The 16487-nt window shown below is 41.4% G+C and overlaps 1 protein-coding gene across 2 annotated transcripts in view; it reads right to left on the reverse strand.

Annotated features, from left to right (window-relative positions):
• The window catches only part of ATP9B (ATPase phospholipid transporting 9B), a 451056-nt gene that overhangs the window by 372536 nt on the left and 62033 nt on the right, over window positions 1–16487 (reverse strand). For both annotated transcript variants that reach the window (XM_089682349.1, XM_089682348.1), the window contains exons 4-5: window positions 7765–7878; window positions 2459–2567 (exon numbers count right to left, since the gene is read on the reverse strand). In XM_089682349.1, the coding sequence (XP_089538475.1) occupies window positions 2459–2567; window positions 7765–7878 (223 nt within the window). The remainder of the gene's footprint in view (window positions 1–2458; window positions 2568–7764; window positions 7879–16487) is intronic.

Raw genomic sequence — 16487 nt, forward strand, 5'->3', positions numbered from 1 at the left:
AGATAGGAATCCTTTAACACCAAGATTGCCATAGAGCAATCTTGTTGCAGGATGTTTCTTATGTAGAAGATGGACTCCAACCGGAACCTCTTGTATTTGATTGCTTTGTTCATAGTACTGAGATTGAGAATTAGTTGGAATTTGGCTGATGGCTTCATTACTACAAACAAGTGAGAATTTAAAACCAATCCCCTTTTCTTGCTTGGTACAGGGACTAGAACTCTCTGATCCATAAGGTCTCCTATGAAAAGAGCTAGAGCCCTGGTCTTCTCGGGGTTCCTGGATAGCTTCTTTACTAAATATTCTGAAGGACACTGTACTGTTTCTGGGGGGTGAAGATTTTTTTTTTTTTTTTACACTGATTGCTTTTACACCCAAGGCTGTAAAAGCAATCATTTCTCTTTCTCTCTGGCTGCATTCTTACAGCCATTGAGAAATACCGTGAGAGATGTGATTGGTCACAGCCTGTCACATGGTACAAGGCTGTTGTGAATAGCTTTGTACCACGTGATCTCTGTGATCATTCATAGATGTCACACGTAGTAAGCAATGATGTCATGAAGTGACATCTTGCTTACTACTATTCATGTGATCGATGTACCGCTGTGTCCTCCGGACATAGCGAGCACCTGATCACGGTGCTGCGCGCTCCTAGGGAGAGCGCACAGGCAAAAATAGCGGGCGCCGTTTATAAACGGAAACCCGCTCCTGCACTGCTCCCGTCTGGCCGTTTATATACATGGGCCAGACGGGAAGTGGTTAAAAACTGCATTTGGCATTAACTCGGGTTATCTTTGTGTAATATTAAAAATTGTTTGATGATCTGAATCATTTAAGTGTGACAAATATGCAAAAAAAAAAGAGGAAGGGGCAAGTACATTTTCACAACACTGTGTATATATATATATATACATATTATTTATATATATATATATATACACACATACAGTAATACCTCGGTTTACGAATTTAATTTGTTCTCCAGGACTTTTCATATAGCACAAAATTTGTAAACCGAAACGCCGTTTCCGATAGGAATGCACTGAAAACCAATTAATCCGTTCCGGAGGTCAGAAAAAAGTAAAAGCTACTAAAATACTGCATGGGTTATTTTATCAAGTCAGGCGGTATTTTAGTAGTGCCAGCCATGTGTTAATATTTCAGCTGTCAGCAGGGTTCCCCACTGACAGCTGAATGTAAAAGAATTGCAGGCAATTAAAAAAATTATTTAAAAAACGGCGTGGAGTCCCCCCAACCATCCATACCAGACCCTTATCTGAGCATGCAGCCTGGCAGGTCAGGAAAGGGGGGGGGGAACGAGTGAGCACCCCCCTCCTGAACCATACCAGGCCACATGCCCTCAACATGGGGGGATGCTTTGGGGCAGGGGGGCTTCCTTCCCCCCAAAGCACCTTGTTCCCATGTTGATGGGGACAAGCACCTCTTCCCCACAACCCTGGCCAGTGGTTGTGGGGGTCTGCGGGCAGGGGGCTTATCGGAATCTGGAAGCCCCCTTTAACAAGGGGGCCCCCAGATCCCGCCCCCCCATGTGAACAAGTAAGGGGTACATGGTACCCCAACTTATTCACAAAACACAAAAAGTGTAAAAGAAAAAACCCGCAGTAGATACAACGTCAATCACGATGCTCGCCGTGACCGCTGCTGCCGACCCGAGATAAGAATTTTTTAAAAAAGGCTCCGCTCCCGACAATGGCTTCCAGCCTTCTGCCTGCTCCAGTGGTTTGACAGTTCTTAAATATGTAAGGGGCAGGGCCACCCAGGGAAATACTACTGATTGTTGTTTTTAAGATTATTTTAATGTTTGTACACAATAAAATGTAATGTTTACTCTATATCTTGTATTTGTGGATTCATTCCTGAGAACACAGCACTGTTTAAAGTCCCACCTTTCTTTTCCTGTATACTTACAGTATTTATCAATTAATCTAATTTGCTGCTTGCTGATTTCATTCATACAGGAAGCACTGTCTGTACTCCTGCAGCAGAGGTCAGGACCAAGGTGTCAAGGTGATTTCATGTAAAAGGTATGCCCAAGGTATTTTAAGGACATAATTTAAAACAAAATCAGGACCCGGAAAAAAAAGAAAATACAGTGAATTAGGCCTTTCCTTCTTTCTTGACAATGGCATTGTGACTAAACTGTAGCCCTGATTCTGACACTCTTAAACATCTTGTGTCTATTCCACCCACTCTATTAAATAATGCTGACTAATGGCACAGATTGTATGAATCAAATCAGGCAAAGTTACTACTGCATCAATCAACAACACCATTTTTTGCTCAGCTTCAGTATGTTGTGCTGAGAAAGCAATTTTGACTTCTTTCCTGTTTATAGCAAGGGATTTTTTTCCTGACCTTTTCCTAACTAACATTATGCAATACCAATAATCTGGAGTTCTTCCTTAAAATGAGAATAGCTAGAGAACACATTACTAACCTCTAATTGTAAGCTTGCTGTATAGCTGTGAATTCATTTCTTTGTCCCTTTTAAATCTTCGGTACTCATCAACTGCTTCTCTTACCATTGTAACAGCAAGAACAAAACCCTAAAATAAATATAAATACATATGATGATAATATGTTGGTGAGCATGTCACAGACCACTTCAAAAACTAACTTAATCAAGTTTCACATGATTCGACACTGTACATAAATACAGTAAAATCCAAACTTTGCCAAAACATTAGTTTGCCAAAACATTAGTTAGATTAGCAAAATATACTGTAAGTACTTGATCCAGATTTCAAATACTACCCATGTCCACAAGCTGTGCTGACTGGCACCTGTCACCTGGATAGAAAATTAGGGGAATCCTTTTCATAACAATGAAATCTGGTTTTAAAATATTACTTTGCAAGATAATTTGTTTTTATTGCTGCTTGTGGTTCTTGAATGTACCATAAAAAACAGGGATGGTTTGCCTTCGCACCTACCTTCATGGTTTAGTGTACCTGGTCAACATCTATAAAATGCAAAATTGTCCTTTGGTGAGATGACAATGGTCACCTGTAGTAATATAAAGAGACATGCACTAGGTATCTCCTTTTACTTATCTCTCCCTATTGTGATGGATGACCATTGATAGGTGTATGAAGGCACATCAATTATATAATCATTTATTGACAGCTACAGTTGTGTCCAAAATTATTCAACCCCCACTGAAATTGAGTGTTTTGGCCAGTTTGACATTGCTTTTGATCATTCAGTCATCTTGCTTACATTTACATTAAAGAGGCACTTGTAGGTCAGACAAATATAACATAACAGTTATAATGAAATAACCACAAATGTCTTTTCTGTGCTCACAGCATTATCAGTTTTATTCAACCCCCAAGTGACATTCAATCTTAGTACTTAGTACAGCATCCTTTTACAGTTATAACAGCTTTTAAACGTGAAGCATAGCTTGACACAAGTGTCTTGCAGCGATCTACGGGTATCTTCGCCCATTCTTCATGGGCAAAGGCCTCCAGTTCAGTCACATTCTTAGGCTTGCGCACTGCAACTGCTTTCTTTAAGTCCCACCAGAGGTTCTCAATCGGATTTAAGTCTGGTGACTGCAATGGCCACTCCAAAATGTTCCAGCCTTTCCTCTGCAACCATGCTCTAGTGGACTTGGAGGTATGCTTGGGATCATTGTCCTGTTGAAAGGTCCAACGTCTCCCAAGCCTCAGGTGTGTGACGGACTGCATCACGTTTCCATCCAATATCTCCTGGTACTGAAGAGAATTCATGGTACCTTGCACACGCTGAAGCTTCCCTGTACCTGCAGAAGCAAAACAGCCCCAAAGCATGATTGACCCTCCACCATGCTTCACAGTAGGCAAGGTGTTCTTTTCATCATAGGCCTTGTTCTTCCTCCTCCAAACATAGCGTTGATCCATGGGCCCAAACAGTTCTAATTTTGTTTCATCAGTCCACAGAACACTATCCCACAACTTTTGTGGTTTGTCCACATGGCTTTTGGCATACTGCAGTCGACTCTTCTTATTCTTTGGAGACAGCAAGGGGGTACGCCTGGGAGTTCTGGCACGGAGGCCTTCATTATGCAGTGTGCGTCTTATTGTCTGGGCTGAAACTTCTGTACCCACATCTGACAAATCTTTTCTCAGTTCCTCAGCAGTCACACGGGGACTTCTCTCCACTCTACGCTTCAGGTAGCGCACAGCAGTCGAAGTCAGCATCTTCTTTCTGCCACGACCAGGTAGCGTTTCAACAGTGCCCTTTGCCTTGAATTTGCGAATGATGCTTCCTAAGGTGTCTCTTGGTATGTTTAACATCTTTGCAATCTTCTTATAGCCATTGCCCTTCCTGTGAAGAGAAATCACCTCTTCTCTTGTCTTCCTGGACCATTCTCTTGCCTTCACCATGTTTGTAACCACACCAGTAAATGTCTAGAAGGAGCTGAGTATCACAGTCATTTTAAAGCTGCCTAATTGGTGCTTATTATGCTTGATTGCTGCTCGGTGACATCCACAGGTGTTTTCAATACCTGATGGAAAGCACCTGTATGAACCTCTGTTCTTCAGAGTGGTAGTCTTTAAGGGGTTGAATAATTGTGGCAATGAAGAAACCACATAAGAACCATTTACTACTGTATTACATAAACAATTGATGTCATTTTAGTTGCATTTGGGTAGTTACAACGTCCTTGTAGGATTTGATTCTGAATACAATTCCAAATGTACACTATAGTCCCTAAACCCCTTTACAGCATTGGGGGTTGAATAATTTTGGACACAACTGTACTTTATTTTTGTGATACACTGATCTGTAAGCCGTATATGTGTTTTTAAATATATTTTTTTGTACTCCGATATATATGATTTTAAAAGAATACACCTTTTGACATGTTATGATACAAATGCCTTTAAAGTCCCATTAAGGGGAATAAATAGTTTGTTGTAATCGATATGAAAAAGCCTCAGTCTACCATATGAATGGTAGCTGAGTACAGCAAAGCAAGCCAACCATATCTTTATGGTATAATTGAAAACTTCAAATGCCCACAAATATAAGACATTGTCAGGCATGCATGCAATCACGTGGGGCCATACAAAATACTGAGTAGCATTTTGAGTTGCTGCAATTAAATTTCAGCAAAATAGACTAGCCTGCTGCATCATTTTTTCACTTTGATTTTCGGGGTGTCTTTGAATTCAGTCCTCTGTAGGTTGATAATTTTCATTTCCATCAAACGATGGGTCATCATTACGTTTCTAACACATTACCCAGTCCATATCAGTATAGATATCCAGCATGAGATCTTTCCCCATTGAGATCCGATGTATTTTCAAAGTGTTAATTTAATTTTTTTGAGTAGTGTATTAGTTGCATGTCCATATTCACATAACATAAAAATTGCAGCTTACCATTTTATAGATGTTCCCTTTTGGAAACTTCCTGCATGAAAAAACTCCACTTCGTTCTCTCTGTTTTGTTAAGCGGGGGTGAGGAAAAACTGCATTTACCATAATTAGCCCTGTGCATACTGTGCAGAGAAGATATCTCATCAAATGTACTAGATGTGCACACTGTCTCTCAATGCAAAAGGAGTGCCAGTTCACATATATACAGATTGGATGCGGTTTGAACCGCATCTAATCCGCATGGCATGTGAAAAAAACATTGCTTCCTATGCCTGTTCACATATGTCCGATGCACTGGCGGTGCAGATTCAGTGCGGTTTGAAGAGGAATCATGTACGATTCCGAGCAGTGTCTTCAGGTTCAGCTGTGGATTACAGGCAATTGACTTCTATGGGAACTGTTTCTAAAGCCAATATGTGTGAACAGGATAAACTCCTGAGCTAATCCTGTTCTGAACCTGATGTAAACCCGACATGAACTGCTAAACAACTACTGTATCAATTAGCTGTGAAATCTGAGCTTCAATCCGCACCGCACATGTGTGAATCAGCTCTAAAAGTTTGGAGCTAGGATGCTGCATGGGCCGGATAGTCCCCAGTCCAGCTACTGGGACAGATCACACTGAGCTATTTGAGAAATTTTTGCAAACAGTCATGAAACCAGGAACATCTAGAAGTTAAAAAATAATAAAAGAAAATAAAAAATTCTATTTTTTTATTTATTTTTTTTTAGGTATGTTGTGTTAACACATAACAAACATATAGTAAGGTTTCATCAAATCTGACTGCAAAAGTAGAAATACACTTGAAAGCAGTAGTTAAGTCTGTCAAAAAAAAAAAAGAGTCACCCTGCAAGGTAATAACATAATGAGCTAGCATGCATGGCATACTAGCATGTTATGAACAATTTACTTTAAAAGGAAGCCCTTCACCCGATCTTCCTTTCAGGTGCTTCGCTCAGGCCGTTTGAATGGTTGAGCCATGATGACATCACTCCAATGCAACACCTCACCTCATAAAGAACTCCACATAGTGCGTAAAGCATCATAAAGAAGACATTTTTGGATGTTTTATTTCTAACATTCATTTCTTTTTTAATAATTCTGGATTCAGGCTGTGTTTGGCTTGTAGCACTGGTTGTACTGGTTGACTGTGTATATATTGATTTTGCCTTTTATGGAATAAGGGTTGTGTGCTATAGCGGCTACTTAAAGTGGAGTTCCACTCAAAAGGGGAAGATCCGCTTTAAGGACTGCTCCCCCGCTCCCCATTAAGGATTGGCACTTTTGGGGAGCAGGGGGGGAGCAGGTACCCAAAATTGACAGGTACCCGCTCCCACTTCCGGTCCGATCATCTGGGCGATCGGAAATGGAAGGTGTCCTCCCTCCCTCCCTGTAATCTTTTGGGACATGTGACAGGTTCCAGAAGACTACAGGACCATTCACAAACCGCAGCGCTTCTCGCTCATTAGCAGTGGGTACCTGGCTGCGAAGCCGCAAGCTATCACAGCCAGGTGCCCAAACTGAAGGTGCCGGTGCCTGGAATCCAGGACAGCCGGTGAAACGAGCTGCATGGGACACAACACGGGACCGAGGGACAGGTAAGTGGCTGTTTTTTAAAAGTCAGCAGCTACAGTTTTTGTAGCTGCTGACTTTTTTTTTTATAGGTCGAGTGGAACTCTGCTTTAACTGCTTATGTTATGTTTCACTATCACTAAGAGTAAGTTTGTGGTTGATCCATAGAAGCGCACAAGATTTATTTATTTATTTAATTGATCTTCTTCAATGCATACACATGGGAGTCGTGGTTGTGGCCCAGTTCTCTGGATTGATGGCATACCCAGTATGCCTTCAATTCAGTGCACTGTGCGCATGCGCCAGTGACGGCACTGGCTGCAGGAATAGAGAATATCTGCTAAGCAGTGCTTGTTAGGAGACATTCTTCATACCTATAGCTAAGCTTACCTCCAGGTATAAGTGGCCATGCAGTGTTTACTACCGCCAAAACCTTCCTTTTCAAAAATTAATAAGTAAGTTCTATTTGGAACTGGTCTTTACAATTATAGTATTTGACTTCTCTGGTGTGGCGAATGAAGTGCCTGCCCTGGCTGATACGATTCTTCGTGCTGACCCCTAGTTACTGTAGGACACAGTAGTGACACAGGGGTTGCCATTTATGCATTTATCTGTAGTAAGGAATATGTAACAAGGCAAAAAAGATTGCCATCATAAATTTCTATTTCAAATGATTTGCTTACTTTTGTTGCCAAATAAAATACACACATTCCCCAGTCAAGAACAAGGATTCAAGTCATATTTCTGTATTCTTTAAAACAATCAACTTATTGGAAAAAATAGAGAGACAAAGGTACTTACCAGTGGTGCCCAGTAGGTGTATAAGTAGCCTATTTTCAAAGCAGGTACAAACTGGGAGCAGGCAACTACCAGAAAATACAGATTCAAGAAAAATTTGAACTGCTGATATAAAACCTTAAAGAAAACACAGAGGAAAAACAATGACTCAGAACAACAGTAACAAAAAAATCAAAGTAATTACCTAACATACTAATACAGGCAGTCCCCGGGGTGACAAACAAGATTCTGTAGGTTTGTTCTTAAAGTGCTATTAAACCCAGGACCCTGCATTCACTATATCTGGTCTCCCACAGTACACAGAACATGGAAGTACAATTATTTTAATAAATATAAACTTCTAAATACCTTTTCTCATCAGCAGTTAAAGCAGACTTCTATCAGTGTCCAGCAGAGCACATGTAAAAGCTTGTAGGAGTTTTCATTCTGCTCTAGGAGGATACAGAACCCCTGACCTCTGTCTGGACAGTGCTGATTGGCCATGCTGATCACATGCACTCTCCCAAGAAAAAAAACAAATTCTAGCAATACACACCAAACTAAGCATGTGCAGAGTGACTCCACATGATATGTCTTATCAGGAGATAAGAGAGGGACACTGGAAGAAGGGGAGGATCAGAGAAGACAGGATCAAACAGTCTTTTTACACAATGCACAGGATTAACCCCTTAGGTACCACAGTGAGTATAACAAGCATGCTTTACTCCATATACAGACTGATTTTACTGTTGTGGGTTTAGTAACACTTTGTATGCAAGTTGGAACAGGTACATTTTTTTAAGTATAACCCCAGCCAAAAAAATAATTGTTACGTTTTTTGCATATCATAGGAGAGAGTTAACACCTTTGTTAACTTTGTTAACACCTGCTGTCTGTGCCCTTATTCAGAAGATTTCACCTCACTTTCTATCCCTGTGACTATTGGATTCAGAAAATTTTGGGTTGTTGTGAAAACAAGGACTGGATGTATGTAACTTGGGAACTGCTTGTAGATATTTTCTGTTCATAACTATATGACTGTATCAAGTTAGCAGAAATCCTTCAAATGAAAAGTAAAAGGTGCATATACTCATGAGACGGTTCTTCAGATCTGCAGTATAAAATTGAATGCTTGCCTGAATATTTATGGCTATATTCCCAACACTAAACATTCTTGAAGCCAACCTGATCAAAGAAGAACAAAAGTGACAGGCAGTGACAGTGCAAATTGAAGGTACCATCCTATAACCCAGGGTCTATGAGTATCCAGCCTATGACCTGTACCATACCAATAATAGAATTTCTATTGTCAGTTTGCTGGTAGCAAATTCCAAGGTTGTCTACAAATATCTTTTAGGATTTCTTCTTTGAAACAGACAGCAATTAATCTAATGTACGATACAGTACAACAAAACAAATTCTATCTTTACAATTCCCAACCTAACATCGGAAGTACCTGATTAACTGTTAATCTTCTCCATTTCAACTTCCCATGTATGCTTTGCATCTCACATGGGCAGGCAGTTACCTGGGAGCAGGAAGAGTCAATGATATACAAAGGCGCTCACAAGCGCCCTCACAGTTCATTGAAAACTACAAGCTGTCAGCTGCAAAGACACAGTAGGCGTAGTTTATTCATTCTTAAAGCGTTACACCCAATAGGGAAAGTTCCACTTTAAAGATTGGTCCCCCGGCTCCCCATTAAGGATTGGCACCATTGGGGAGCAGGAGGGGAGCGGGTACCCCAAATTGACAGGTACCCACTCCCACTTTCGCTGCAATCGTCTAGGAGATCGGAAGTGGAAGTTGTCCTCCTGCCCTCCCTCCCCGTAGTCTTGTGGGACATGTGACAGGTCCCAGAAGACGACGGGGCCATTCAGGAAGCACAGTGCTACTCACACATGCGCAGTGGGCTGTGAAGCCGCAAGCTTTCACAGCCGGGTGCCCACACTGAAGATGCCGGCACCTGGAATACAGGATGGCCGGTGAAACGGGCTGCAGCGGGGGCACCGTGGGATCGTGGGACAGGTAAGTGGCTGTTTTTTAAAGTCAGCAGCTACAGTTTTTGTAGCTGCTGACTTTTATATTTTTACAGTGAGTGGAACTCCGCTTTAAGTAACTGTGAGTAAATAGCTCGGCTGTGTGGGAGGAGCCCCCATACAGCCATATTCTTTTTAAAAAGTAACAGCGGGTAAGGAGAAAAGATCCCTGCCTGCTCTCACAGAGTGGGAGAGATCGATGGAATAAGCAGCAGGAAATGGAAAATGTTACATGTTCCACTCGTATTCCTGTATGTTCCAAAAGCTGGACTTATCCTTTAACAATGCACCCTCTGTAATTCAATAAAATACAATAAGAGGCTTTTTTTCTGTTTGTTTAAAAGTGAATTTTTATTTCTGTTTTCAGTATTCCAAAAAAGATACAGTACAACAAAAAGAATAATTGTTTTACAAAATTCACCAGCATGTTGCCCAAGAAATGATTTTACAGTGTAATTCTAAATCTCCAAAACTTTATATACATATACACATCCCCATCTGCTGCCTTTGCAGCCTAAAGTGATTTTAAAGGCTACTATTTTGTTAAATTAAAATAATAAACATGTCATACTTACCTGCTCCATGCAATAGTATTTAAAAGACCGGCCCTGAACCTTCTTTTCTGGGGTCCCCGGCCAGCGTTCTAGACTACTCCTCTTCTGCATGCACTAGCATACCAAGCCACTTGCTATGGGGAAGCACAAGTAGGCTCATTTCCAAGCCGGGATTTGTGCGTCCACAGACACACGCGGCGCAGCTTTGGTCCTGCCCCCTGCTCACAAGATGTAATTAACAGTAGCAGGAGCCAACGACACCAGCTGCTGCCTCTGTGTCCTGTGAGGACAGAAAGAGCAGATGCTGCTCTCAGGAACAGCTCTGGATCAAAAGAGGTGCCAGGTAAGTATTTTGTTTGGGGGGGAGGGGGAGCTGATCATGGACGGTTTTTGTTATCTTCATGCAGAGAATGCATGAAGGTAAAAAAAATGTATGCCTTTACAACCACTTTAAGGGGGTGTTGTAAAAGTTTTTACCATCCCCAACCACAACTGCAAAAAAAGCCTACAGTTTTGTTTTCTTGGGACTCATAACAAACTGACAAGTAAAGGCTGTGGTCCTATGATGATGACAGATTTACATGAACAGTATGCACTGAGGTGAGGTAGTGCTACATTAACTAAAAGGCACCAAATTGCTGCTTTTTTTCTGGACGTTGCAAAGTAACAGCCGTAAGCAAAAATGTGTAGTAAACCACAGCAACCAAACCAAATGTACCATATGACACTCGTCTACATTCATACCAATACCAGGTAATTTATAAATTTTTTACAAAAGGTTCCACAATTTTCTTTTCCTTAATAAATATCCTGATTGCTGTTGTAATGTAAAGGAATGTAGTCAAATGTCTGTATCAGGCAAAACCCCTTAGAATCGTTTACTTTATCATTTGTTCATACACATGGGATATACAGGTATTTCTGAAGAAACCTGGAGGTTTTTCATTGCATGAAAACATTTATCAAATACAAGTACAATAGTTATCAGATATTTACAGAGTCCAACTACAAATGTAATTTAATTAAAAAACTATACAGCATGCTCTTAATCACAACAATGAATGGTTTACTGTATTCTTAATGAACTTTGTGACCTTTAGGAAAATGTGTGCTGTTTAAGCAATTTGTATGCATTTAATAATTTAAACTAAGGGAGAAAACAGCGGCTTGGTTCAATAAAGATGAGAATATTTATCTGTCTAAAAGACAGTTGACATTTTATTACCTTGACACAAGATCAGCCTTTTAATTACACAGTCATTAGTTTTGCGAGTTTTAATAAAGGCATATATAAGACCCCTAGCTTTTTCCTACTGTTGCATATATAATCGTTCAATAAACTGTGCAAACTTATTAGCATTAAGAGAATATAACTTAATGACACAGCAGGAACAGAAAAGATTATACACAATACTAAATTAAATATAGAAAACAAAATGTGACAATTTTAAACAACCCCTACCTAACAGCAGACACCACAAGATGCCTGATGCTACTTCTATGAACCAGAAAGGGATCTTATGCTTATGTTTACTGTTATTAGTGCCTGAGATTCTCTGACCTACCAACTAAGTGCTGTCAACTGTCAATCTACAACCCAACATTACTGCCATACTGGCCAGTAAAGTCATTACCACTGGACAGAAAGATGGCAGCTGACAGAGACTAGTCATGTAGCCAAGAAAAATGAGACTTCTATGGGACCATCTCTGATTGGCTCCAGCCTCATGATGTAGTCCCATAGAAATCTATAGGGCTGTAAAGATGCAGCCTATGCAATGAAGATTTGCACTGACAGATGTAAACAAAGGTAAGCATGCATAAAACAGAGATAATGCTTTCTTGGCTAACAGAAGAAAGGAATAAGTACAAAGGCTTACCTTAGTCCTTTGCTCCCCTAACAACCCAGCACCAGTGCTGCCACTAGAAATCATGGGACTCCATACAGCCCACCCTTCCCCTCATAGTTATACAATTATGAAGACCTGTTGAGAGTGGAAGGGTTGAGCTACACTTCTCTGTTTTGCAAGTACAATAACTTTTTGATGTGACTGTAATACACTACAATACATTAAGGCAAGGTTGACATCTACAGTCCCTTGAAAAAGTATTCATACCCCTTGACATTTTCCACATTTTGTCCTGTTACAACCAAAAAGGTAAATGTATTTTATTGGGACTTTATATGATAGACGATCACAAAGTGGCACAAATTGTGAAGTGGAAAAAAAATGATAAATGGTTTTCAAGATTTTTTACAAATAAATATGTGAAAAGTGTGGCGTGCATTTGTATTCAGCCCCCGAATCAATACTTTGTAGAACTACCTTTCCCTGCAACTACAGCTGCAAGTCTTTTTGGGTATGCCTTTACCAGCTTTGCACACCTAGAGAGTAAAATTTTTGCCCATTCTTCTTTGCAAAATAGCTCAAGCTCTTTCAGATTGGATGTAGAGCGTCTGTGAACAGCAATTTTCAAGTATTGCCACAGATTCTCAATTGGATTTAGGTCTGGACTTTGACTGGGCCATTCTAACATATGAATATGCTTTGATCTAAACCATTCCATTGTAGCTCTGGCTGTATGTTTAGGGTCTTTGTCCTGCTGGAAGGTGAACTCCCGCCCCAGTCTCAAGTCTTTTGCAGACTCTAACAGGTTTTCTTCTAAAATTGCCCTGTGTTTGGCTCCATCCATCTTCCCATCAACTCTGACCAGCCTCCCTGACTCTGCTGAAGAAAAGCATCCCCACAGCATGATGCTATCACGTTTTACGGTGGGGATAGTGGTTTCAAGGTGATGTGCAGTGTTAGTTTCCCACCACACATAGCGTTTTGCTTTTACGCCAAAAAGTTAATTTTTTATCTGGTCAGAGCACCTTCTTTCACATGTTTGCTGTGAAGAACTTCAAAAATGTCTGAACAGAGGGCCAGATGGCGGTCTTGCAATTCTGGTTAGCAGTCGGTTGATGCTAAAAAGCCCAAGATTTACCAACAGCACTGGTAAAATGGGCTCTGACAGGGAAAGAAGGAACTCTGTCCCTAAGAGCGTATGCCGAGCAAATGAGTTGCCTGCTCCACCTAGCAAAGGTGGAATTAGAAGGAGAATGCCCTCTACGAGAGCCCATAGCCAGGGCATAGAAGCATTCAGTCTTGCAAATAAAGGCTGTGGCTTTCAGGTAAGACCCTGAAAGCCTTGACCACATCTGGGCAATGCAGAGCAAAGTGTATGAGTGTATTGCTCAAATCACACCACACAGATATTTGCATGTAATTCGCATAGGAACGCGTTGCAATTCCTGTGCGAATTACATGCAGTGTCCCGCTGCAGTGTTACATATTGTGAACCCGGACTGAGGATTCCTTCGGGAGAACATTCATACACTTTCATAGCTTAGGTTAATAGAAGAGTCAGAAGTAGGCAAGCACTTTGTGAACACTCAGGGTGTAGCGAACCAAATGTAGTGCTACAAATTGAAACTGTTGGTCTCCCACAGGAAAATGCAGAAAACATTGATGTGAGGGGAAGATGTGTAGATAGGCATCTCATATGTCTACCAATAACAGATATTCTCATTGTTTAAGAAAAGAAATGACAGATCTTGTTGATTACATCCAAAATTTTAGAACTTAAAGAAATCTGTTTAGAGAGTTCAAGTCCAATCTCGGGTGGATTGTGGCTTTGGGACTGTAAATGGAAACCTTGAAACAGTTCTTCTAAACGAACTGGTACAACACCTCATTGTGCCTGAAGCTGGTGCAAAGCAGCCATTAAATCTGCCTTCTTGTCTAAAACTAGTGGACTGGACAATAAAAAGCAAAGAGGAGGCGGAGCTAGAAACTCTATTTTGTACCCTACTGAGACCAAAGATTGGCAACAGTGGGGGTGGCCCTTCATTGTGAGAAGGGCATCTGGGCAGGCTCAGGGCTTGCAACGAAAGGAGGTGCCAAGCTTTGTTTTGGAAGTAGAAGCCTGGGGAGAGTAAAATTAACTATTTTGCTGAGAAGTTGTAGTAGCAACTGTAGAAGAGACATAGGCTTTACTGTTGTGAAGCAAACAAAATGACTTACCTGTAAAAATCCATACCTTGGAGTACAGGGCACAGGCTGAATATTCACTGACCCCGAGATATAGGTTGCTACATTCACTGGACACTGGCAAAGCTTTTGGGCGCACATCATAACCACAAACCCACAAAGTGAAACCTCAGTTTTTTTAGAAAGCAATGTAGTGTAAGAGAGGAACAGAGGCTGGCTGGCCTGTGTCCTTTACTGTACTCCAAGATATGTAATTTACAAGTAAGTCAAAATTCCTTTTATCCTAATTGGACAGTAAAGGACATAGGCTGCATATTAGTATAATTAATTTGTGATAACACATGCACAATAATGTGAAATTTGTATCAATAAAAAAAATAAATAAAAGTAAATGAAATTCAGCTACTCCTAATATGAAAATAGCGTTTTTAACTGTTCAACCAAAATGCTGAATGTGAACAAAATTTTATAAAAACAATAAGGGGGAGATTTACTACAACTGGTGCAGCTGTGCAATCAGCTTCTAATTTTAGCTTGTTCAATTAACCGCGTTCCAACCGCGCTATAGCTAAAAGACAGCTACAGCGTGGTTGTCCAGTTCTGGAAGGGTGTCCATGGACGTCTTCCCAGAACGAGCCCCCAGAGGCACGCACCCAGTGCTGTCAGTGATCATTGTATCCTACGGACACAGCTGATCACATGACAAGGTAAAAGGCCAATCTCAGCGGCCCTTTACCACATGATCAGCTGTGTCCAATGACACGGCATATCACAAACTAAATGCAGTTGCCGGTAATCAGCAGCACTTTCCTCAAGCTGTCACAGCATCAGGAAAGTACTGCCGATAACTGGCAAATGTGACAGAGGAGATCTGCACTGATAGTCAGGGCACTGATTATTAGTGCCCTGATTAGCAGTGCCCAGCAATGGCACCTAGCAGTGCTCAGCAGTGCCAACCAGCAGTGCCAAGCAGTGCCACCCATCAGTGCTTCCCAGCAGTGCCACACATCAGTGCATATCAATGCCTTCTGTAAGTACCTCCAGTCAGTACTATCAGTCAGTGCCGCCTATCAGTGCCGCCTATCAGCGCATCGTCAGTGCTTCCTCATCAGTGCACAGCAGTGCTGCCTCATCAGCGCCACCTCATCAGTGCAGCCTATCAGTGCCCATTAGTGCTACCTGTCAGTGCTGCCTCATCAGTGCCGCCTATCTGTGCAGTCTCATCAACGCACATCAGTGAAGGAGAAAAATAACTTGTTTGAAACATTTTATAATAGAAACAAAGAAAACTTTTTTTTTCAAATTTGTTGTCCTTTTTTTGTTTATAGTGCAAAGAAATAAAAACCCCAGTGGCAATTAAATACCACCAAAAGAAAGCTCTATTTGTGTGAAAACAATAATAAAAATGTCATATGGGTACAGTGTTGCATGACCGCGCAATTGTCATTCAAGGTGCAACAGCACTGAAAGCTGAAAATTGGCCTGGGCAGGAGCCACCTTGGGTAGAAAGCAGGGTCTAGGACGTAAGACCAATTTATCCTTGTGAAGAATCAGGAAAGGCTCTTTGCATGATAGAGTGGCTAACTTAGAAAAATGTCTGACAAACATGATAGCCACCAAGAGAGCTATCACTTAAAGGAGAAGAACAGCCAAAGCTATTTTGGCTGTACTTCTCCTGTGAACGAACTGCACTCCTGTGACTCGTTTTCAGCTAACAGCGGACTGAAGTCTGCTGTCAGCTGGCGTCACTCAGCTGTTCCAGGCTGGGGAAAGATCCTGACTACAAAGTCGGGATCCATCCCAGAGACTGGAGTGGCACCTGGCTCAACCTCTCAGCAAAGCGCTGACAAACTGAGGCAGCCGCTACCTATCAACTGCACAGCCCAGCGCTCCAGTAAGCGCCGAGGAGGCTGAGCAGGCAGCGGTGACTGACAGTCACTGCTCTCTGCTCAGAGCGGAGAGAACTCAGTGATCATGTGGTTCACCCTTAGAGCCGACAGGGGACCAATGCTGCATCAACCTAGGTAAGTATAACTGGTGGGAAAAAACCCATACTTCTCTTTTAAGGGTTCAAATGGGTTCAAAGGGTAGTTTATGCAGGGCAGAGAGAACCAAATTGA

The sequence above is a fragment of the Staurois parvus genome, unplaced genomic scaffold (assembly GCF_062004578.1).
Source record: "Staurois parvus isolate SC_StPar_1 unplaced genomic scaffold, SC_StPar_1.0 ptg000287l, whole genome shotgun sequence".
In the NCBI taxonomy this organism is placed as follows: Eukaryota; Metazoa; Chordata; class Amphibia; order Anura; family Ranidae; genus Staurois; species Staurois parvus.